General features: G+C 58.7%; 1 protein-coding gene across 1 annotated transcript in view; it reads right to left on the reverse strand.

Moving 5' to 3' along the window:
- Nucleotides 1–8,604, reverse strand: part of SCNN1B (sodium channel epithelial 1 subunit beta) — a 34,717-nt gene that overhangs the window by 23,480 nt on the left and 2,633 nt on the right. Inside the window, exon 2 of the mRNA XM_039840170.1 lies at nt 4,434–4,539. Coding sequence (XP_039696104.1) covers nt 4,434–4,539 — 106 coding nt within the window. The remainder of the gene's footprint in view (nt 1–4,433; nt 4,540–8,604) is intronic.

Raw genomic sequence — 8,604 nt, forward strand, 5'->3', positions numbered from 1 at the left:
GCACCCCATCAGCACCTTCCTGGAGCTTTGGGGCGTCCTGAAGGCACAGACCTGGGCACCCCCTCCTGGCGACCGTCATCACCCGCTTCCTAAGAGTCCCTTTTACCAGCCCCAGCCAAGAGCTGAGAGTCAAAAGCCTAGAACTATATTATTTTTCAAAAGGCGGATGGTGGGGAGGCCCCCGGGACCCCTTTCTCCTACGCCGACATGATGATCCCAGGTCTAAAGAATACGCAAATCCGCAGACCCGTCTTTGAACCTCGCTTCCAAAATAAACGCTCCGGTTCCGGCGTGGGCGGCGAAACTGAGGCCCACGATTCGGGAGCAGTTACCGCAATGCTGCCGGATGGGACGTCCGTGTTCAAAGCTGACCGGCCTGGCCCAGCCCAGCTTCCAGGCTTTAGGAAGCCAGTTCGCACACCTGTGCGGACTGTTTGCTTCTAGTACCTTCTGGAAGCTTGGCCCGGCTCCCTTCGGGATGGTGAAGAGCTTGAGGAAGCTGCCTCTGCAGACACAGGCCTCTTGTAGCAAAGGCGGGTGAAGGGTGGCGCCGACGACGGCTGGCTGGCTGGCTTTGTGTTCTCGGGGACAAACTCCCGACCCCCGCGGACCAACCTCGATGCCGCCTTCACGATCTGGGCTGCAACTGGGTACCAATTATACTTTCCTTGTGTCCATATCTTTCTTTATGTCGACTCACGCTTGTTCTTACTTAAATGCCTACTGAGCTTTGTTCTAAGTGAGCCTGCCCTCAAAATCACAGCCTTGATGTCACTAATTATATGTTTTCTAACACGACATAAACAATTCCCAGCGAGATGAAACATCTGCCAGCACCATGGAAAAGCCACCTGCACACGCCACACTGCACAGGGAGACGTACAGCAGACCCTCCCTCTCCTGGTGCAGTCCCCAGATTAGAGATTAGATGCAGTACCCGGCCGTGTCCCACTCGGGGACAACCGTCCACTCAAACCCCTCGGCTCCCCGCTGCTGTGCACGGCGGCGCCCTTACAAAACCCATTCTGTTATTTTTTCCACTTAAACCAGCCTCCATCCCAGGAGTGGTCCAACATGTGTCCTGCCACCCCAGTCAGTCCCAAGACCCTCAACTCCAAGACACCGGATGTGGCCACGGCTGCCAGAGAAACACTTTCTTTTTGAACGGACCTTTAGAGGAGAAACAAGCACCGTCTGGCCTTTGGCCGACAGGCTAAGCCTCGGGGGACCTGCCTGGCCATGAGGCCAGGGTGCTCCTAGCTTGTCTCTTTGTCACCCCGTGGCCGAGCACCACATGTGGGTTCGAAAGGCGGCCACACTTTGTGACGACTGAACCCTCACTGCCTGGCTTCTCTGCATGGTCATGAGTGTCGTTGGCAAGAAAACCTAACCATACGACCGGGCGGAGGGACACGACAAGCAGGCACGTGGCTTCAGACCAAGACGCCGCGAAGAAGCGTGGTCAATTATTTTTGTTAAGGAAAAAAAAAACTGGATTTATAGGTATCTACGTGCATAGGGAAAAAATTGGATGGGGTTAACGAGGTTTACAGTGATTGTCTCTGGGTGAAAGGATCTGTGATTATTATTTTTTAAAATGTTTTCAGTGTATCTGTGTTTTATAACTTTCCTGCAATGAACATATATTGCTTGTGTGATGCAAAAAAAAAAATAAACAAGAAAAATTTTTTATAGCAACATGGCACAAAGCTTACGATAGAACGTACTTGATAAAAGCGAGATTAAAGCTATGAGAAAAATCGACTGTCAGGAAAAATGGTTGTCAGAGCAGCGGGGATGATGGGAGAATTTTTTTTAAATGGATGCGTTAAAAAAAAAAAAGCATGCTTTTTAGGATTTAGATGCACCCCCGGGAGAGAGGCAGAGGGGGTGCTGGATTGATCCAGGTTAAGTGTGACTGTTTGCGAGAGAAGTTCAGATTGGATGTACACTTACCTCAGTTTGTGTTCTAATGTCTGTAACTGTGTTCCAAATTTTTGCTTACTTTTATAGTCTGCTTTTACAATTAAAAAAATAAAAAGCGTAAGGGGGGAAGGGTGTTCAATCAACGAGAGAATCTGCCGGGGTCTCTGGCAGCTGGACACTCTGTCCCACAGGCAGGGGAACCTTCCTTTCTTGCCGGGGACAGAGTGAGCCGAAGGTGGGTTTCAGGGGATTTCAGAGGCTGCATTTCCTACACCAGGCTTTCTCCTGTGCAGGTGTAATTACAGGGGAGAGTGCCTCCCCCGCCGGGCCCTGTGCCAGGGGCCGAGTCATCATGTCCCAGTGGGCGGACGACTGGAGGGTGCCAAGGGAGACCACGCAAGTCCACATCCCTGCCCTTCGCCTGCCATGCAAGTGGCCACTTGCCCAGGGTGGGTGGCGTGTGTTGACGGCCGGTGGGGAAGAATGTGGCCGGTCCCATTTGCTCCCTGCTCCTCTCCCTCCCTCCGCCCCTGCCAAGGCTGGAGGCAACTTGGAGCCGAGAGTCTGTGGGAGACTTGGAAGGTGCCAGGGGTGTGGGGAGCAGACGCGGAAGAGGAGGTGGCTGCTCCGCTAGGAAGGAAATACAGTGTCCCTGACCAGAGTCACACACACACAGGGACAACCCGGTCAGGTCTGGGGGCTCACGCAGCAGGTCCAGCCGTATAGCCGCTGTGGGAAACACAAATCGTTCTATTTTTATCAGAATGCGAGTTTCGGGGTCAGATTTGGGTGGCGTCTCGGACTGGGCACAGCAGCTCTCTGAGCCTTGGTCATGTCATCCGTGAACGGGGTGGCACGGGGCCCCATTCCCGGGGGTGGCAGTGGGGGGGGTGCATGCAGAGCTCGGAGGGTTGTTGCCGGGGAGGGAAGGATGGGAGCCCGTGGGCGGCTGCTCGGCTTCCGCGCTTTCCTGCGAGGCGAGGCTCGCACAGGCGGCGCAAGGGGCGGTTCCCGGCTCGGGAAGTGCCCGCTTCGGGTTCCCATGGCCGTCCCCGGAGGCTCAGCCGGGCCACGTCACGCTCCCATCAGAAAGGGTGTCTGCAGGACAAAAGCCAAGCCACGGCTGGCCCCGGCCCGGCTCCCACCCCCTCGCCGCCCTTCGAAAGGGGGTGCTGCTGGGGAGCCCGGTTCGAACCCCACGCTCAGCACTGTGCGACGTCGTGGCTGGACTCACCCTCCTGTAAAATGGGGGGAACACAGCTCCCGCTTCGTTTCCCAGTCCCCTCTGAACAGAAGCCCTCTTCCTTCTCCCCGTCGCCCCCATGTTTTCTGGGGACTGACCCCAGCCGCGGCGAGTTATGGCCCCCTCTAGCCTGTCCTGCCGGTGGGGGGGCCGCTGGCAAGCGTCGGTTACGCTGGAAGCCGTCCCATTGGGGAGGCCGTTCCCCAACATCCCGACATGGCTGGTGGTGGGGGGGTGGGTCTCCTTCTAGCCACCTGCCACCTGGAACCAAATCGGGTCCCCTCAAAGTTTATGTGCTGAGCCTCCGACCCCCCGGACCTCAGAGGGCCTTTGAAGAGGTAATTAAGTCGCAGAGAGGCCGTAAGGGTGGCTCTGCCTCAATCTGATGGTCTCCTGATAAGAAGGGGACAACTGGACACCCAAGAGACCAGCGGTGTCTCTGACGCAGTGGGGAGAGGGGGCCCCGCAGGCCAAGAGAGGCCCAGCCCTGCCCACACCTTGACCTTGGACCTCCAGCCTCCAGGCCTGGGTGATAACAAACTGGACGGGCTGAGGAGACGGGAAGCCGAGACCCGGAGGGCAGGCAGCAGGTCCGCCCCCTCCCACCAACCTGCCTAGGGGAGAAGCTGTTCCCACGGCCCCCAACCGATGGGCTCCAAACCCTCCTGTGGAAACGCCCCGCATTTAACCGCCTGCCTCGCTGCCGAGCTAACGCACCAGGATGTGGCACCTCAAACCTGTGGTTGTCATTCTTCCCCTTAGGCAGAGACAAAGAGTGAGCGTCCGGAACTTTTGTCCAGAAGGCCTCATGTACGAATAAAACCCAGACTCCTCAGCATGGTCCCAGGGCCGCGAGGCCTGGCCGCTGCCGCCTGCAGGCCCGTCCCACCCCACCTTGCTGCCTCTGCTCCTCCCCTGCCAAGACAGTGCACCCCACGTCCTCGGCACCTGCTGGCCCTAGTGCGTGCAGCAGTGGCCCCCGGATCGTTGGTCCCCAGCAGCGGCCCCAGCTCTCCCGGTCACTCGGCGAGCGGTCACACGCACACACACGCGCGAGCCAGCATCTGGCCCCTGCATACATGTGTTTAAACTTGCACAGAGGCAGGTGGGCTGCATCACCCTGGTCTTCGTGCTGCTTCTGTGAAGGCTCAGCTCAAAGGCCACCTCCCAGAGGCCCGTGCTGGCCCCACGCCCCCGAGCCCCTGGCCCCGCGTGTCTGCCCCGCAGGACCAGCGCCACCGAGACATCCAGCCTGCTCACTCACCTCCCGGCTGTCCTGCCTCCTCCGCGGCAGCTCTGAACGCCCCGGTCCCAGCTCTGGCCCCTGCTCTGCTCCGTGGGCTGAGGTGGGTCTCCGAGTGAAGCACAATCTGGTGTGAAAATGAGAGATGCCGAACGTTAACATCTTGCGAGACAGAGTGAGTTCTGGAGAGGGTGGAGGTGGCGGCCGCGTGGCAGCCGCGTGGGCCTGACGCCCTGGGCCGCACACTCAGCACCGGCGAAGGTGGTAAACTGTCGTGCGTGTTCCTTTACCACGATGACAAGCTTCGAACAGACGTGCTGACCATTAAAAAAAATCTATTAATTTTTCATATTGATTACGTGTTCAAGTGATATTTTGAATACAGGGGTTCAATAAAATACATTATTAAAATTAATTTCTCCTGTTTCTTTTTACCTTTTTTTAATGTGGATTTTAGACTATTTCAAGTTGCTTATGTGGCTCAGACTTGTGGCTTGTGTGGCGTCTGTTTTGGATGGTGCCGACCGTGGCCAGCACACAGTAGGCACTTCAAAACGCGCCGACTCTCAGAACAAACACAGCTGCCGCCGGAGAGGCGCTTCTCTGTCTGTCCCCTCCCGTCCCGTCCCGTCTGCGAGGCACGCTGTGGCAGAGCCGCTCCGCACCCAAACGGTCCCAACCAGTACCTACCGTGATGCTGAGAGCGGCACCCACCGTGTGCTCGGCAGCTAACGCGTGGCAGGAACTGTCATGGCACGTGACCAGTGTCGCCCAGCTCAATCTTCCAGCCAACCTTGCAAAGTGTCACCCCCGCCCCAAGGTTACCAGCTGCTGAGTGCACAGCCAGTACTGGCTCACGCTGCCTCCCCAGTCCACCCTGTCCCACGGGACTGCCTGGGACGACACGAGCCCCTGCGGGGCGGCCGGTCCCTGTTCTCAAGGGCCCAGAAGAGAATGAAATGATTCATAATCTCTGGCCAGCTCAAGCTTGCCCATCCAGACCTGCAGCCAGCCCTCTCAGGTTGAAGGATTCCTGGAAACCAGTCCTGACCCCTATGGCCATTCTCGTTCAAGGCAGCTGTGGCAGGCGGCACTGGGCCCAGCCAGACCTGCGAGAGGGCCCTGCCCTGCCCTGCCCGTGTGCTGCAGGTGTGGCCTCTGCCTCCAGCCCTGGGGCTGCAGGGCCAAGCCCACCAAGACGCCAGATCTGGAGCTCGAATCTACTCGCATAGGCCACCGTGGTACCTAACGTGACAGCTCCGTGGGGGGGAGAGGGGCAGGCTCAGGTCAGCACCCTTCAGCAAGAGAAAGAGGTTTGCAACGCACAGACGGAAAATTCCGCGTCTCCAGGCCCCAATTATGTCTTCCAACTGCGGGCGTGAACTTGAGCAGACTGCCTGGGTCTGGTCGAAGAGGTAGTCGCCTGAAGGAGCCAAGAGAGACCTGCTTCCCTCGGGGACAGCTGGGTGGCTGACAGCAGAGAGATAGATACTCGCCGTCTGGGGGGCCCAGAGTCCCTCGCTCCAGGAGACACCGAGTCCAGCCCCGGAGCCTGGCCCCAGACCAGCCGCGGCAGCCTCACCTGGGAAGTCAAACCCTGGGCCGCCGCGGCCTTCCCAATCAGAAACTGCGTTCTTGTGGCCCTCTGAAGGTTCTGAGCCACGCCCAAGTGTGAGGACCAAGGCTTTGCCACTCAGAGGCCCGCAGACCCGCGTCTTCCAGCAGCTTGTCAGAGACAGGGTATCCGGGCCTCACCTGACCCTCCGAGTCAGAATCCGCCCCTGCCAGCACTCCCGGGGGGCGTGCGAGCATGTTCAAACTTGGGGTGCACTGGCCCAGACCTCCTTACCCTTGGGCCAAAGGTTTCAAACTCGAATGTTTTCAGGGGCCGAGCAGGTGACGTTAGGAAAAAAGGCAGAGCGGAGTCGGGTCCAGCTGCCCGATGCCCTGCGAAGTGCAGGCTCGGGATGGCCCGATCGTCCACTTTTTTAAAGAGCGCCTGCAGACCCAGACGCCAGAGTGGAATTCCCTGATTGAAACATTACTGTGTGGGTCACACAAAACGAGGCCTGCAGGGGCCAGCCTGAGACCCTGCCCACAGGCCCTGGGGCGGGAAAGGCGCCTGAACCCTGGGTGAGCTGGCTGAGCTGGGCGGCTCTCCCGGGTGTGGACACAGCAGGGACTCTAATCGGGCTGGAAGGTCCCAAGCTCAGCCACATAACAGAATTGCCTGCAGTGCTTAAAATACTGACGATAGGCTCCAGCCCCAGCCGGTCTGTTACCTGGTCTGAGGCATGACCCGAGCAGCGAGCTGTTAAGTCCCCAGGTTATTCCGAGGTGCAGCAGGGTCGGGGAACTGCCCCAGTAACAATTTAGGCTTCGTGGGCCCCACGGTCTCTGTCACAGCGAGGCTATGCTGCCACCGCCGTGCAAAGCGGACGCAGATGATATTTCGTGACCGAGCGTGGCTGTGTTTCCATTACACTTGCTTTATGAACAGAGTTTGAACGTCGTGTGATTCACACACGTCCTGGGGGGTTATTTTCCTCTTGGTTTTTTCAAGCACGGGAAAACCAGTCTTAGCTCACAACGACAGGTGGTGGGCTGGGGGCCGTGGGTTGACCCCCGGGCCGAGGAGTGAGTTGAGGGGACGGAGGCTTGGGCCGTGGGGCCTCTTCCTTCCCGGCATTTGCCCGCAAAATCTCCCCAGCACAAAGTCCGAAACTTTAGAAGCACTTGCTGATGAAAAGGTTATGTTGACAGGGCCCGATCAGGTAGTGGCTGGATCTGGCTCTGGGCCAAAGACTTCAGATTAGGCCCCAAATCCCTCATCGCCCTGGCAGGATGTTAGGGAGCCGCCTTCCAATGGGGGACTCCGAGCCCCACCTCCCTGGCCGGCGACATCACCTGCTTCCGTGGTGGACACTGTGCTTAGAGATCTACCTGAACTGCTTGGCTTCCTTGCCACAGTAACTGCCAGCAAGAGGACTGGGGTCACCTAGCTGTCCTCTAGGTGAAGAGACAGGCATGGGGAGACCTGGCGGTGTGCCCGAAGCCGCACGGCAAGTGGTAGAGCAGACGTGAGCTATGCCTGCCTGAGCCCAGGGCCTGCCCGCCAACGACCCATGCTCAAGACAGCCAGCAGTCAGTCACTGTCACCGGCGCCCACACACAGCCTTCTCAAGGACAGGCCTTGGGCAGCAGGGCTTGCTGAGCCTGACTGGTATCCAGATGCAGCTTAGTCTCCTCTGCCTTGAACTGCAGTCAGACCTGGGGCACCCAAGGGAGACAGCACCCTCCCCAGGCCCCATATGGCTGTGTGCTGCCCATCTGGGGGGCCTCGTCACCATGTGTTCTGTGTGAACAGCGCCCTTGAGCTGTGGAGCACGTGGCCCGCACAGCCTCCCCCGGCAGTCCTGGAGGCTGCAGGTGGGTGCTCAGGGTGCCTGGCATGGCCCTTGAATGCCGCTGTTCAAAACATCATCGAACAGGCAGAAAGGTCCAGAAGGACGTGGCACCGGGGATGATGGGGGTTGGGCTGGAAGCTTTGGGGAGCCCTTCGGGTCAGGAGCAGGGAGTGGCTGGCTCTTGCTGGGACTTCTTCTGTCCAGCTCGGAAAAGGGCCCCGCTCCCTGACCTCTCTCAGACTGGACAGATGGCAGCGCCAGCTCCGAGCCCGCGCCCTGCTCCAGGCAAGAGCTGCCCCCTCAGCCCTCCACGCCCTGGCTTCTTCAGGAAGAAAGAAGGGCCCTCGAGAGGTCTCTCTGGGCCGGCCCCCAAGCCGCCCGCCCATGCCCTCAGAGCCGTTCCCACGCTGGCCGGGTAGCACCTGGGCTGCCGGGCACTCCCAGCCAAGTGCCCCAAGCTCTCCCCTTCACTGCGGCTCCCCTGGCCAGTGTTCTCCGTGTTTGTTCTGCTTTTATGATTGGAGCTGGGCCCTGTGCCAGCGCTGCACATGTACCAGCTCTTGTGACTCTCATCACAAGCCTCTGAGGCAGAAACCGTCATCAGCCCCATTTCATAGACAAGGATATGAGGTTCAGAGAGGTTGGGTCACTTGCCCAAAGTCACACGGCTAGAATGTGTCAGAGCTAGGGATCCAGTCTGGGTCTTTCAGACTTCAGAGCTGAAACTTCGAACAGTCTTTCTAGGGAATGGATGTGTCATGTCCATGATATCGCTGCTGGTGATG

This window comes from Pteropus medius, unplaced genomic scaffold (genome assembly GCF_902729225.1).
Source record: "Pteropus medius unplaced genomic scaffold, Ma_sr-lr_union100, whole genome shotgun sequence".
Lineage (NCBI taxonomy): Eukaryota > Metazoa > Chordata > Mammalia > Chiroptera > Pteropodidae > Pteropus > Pteropus medius.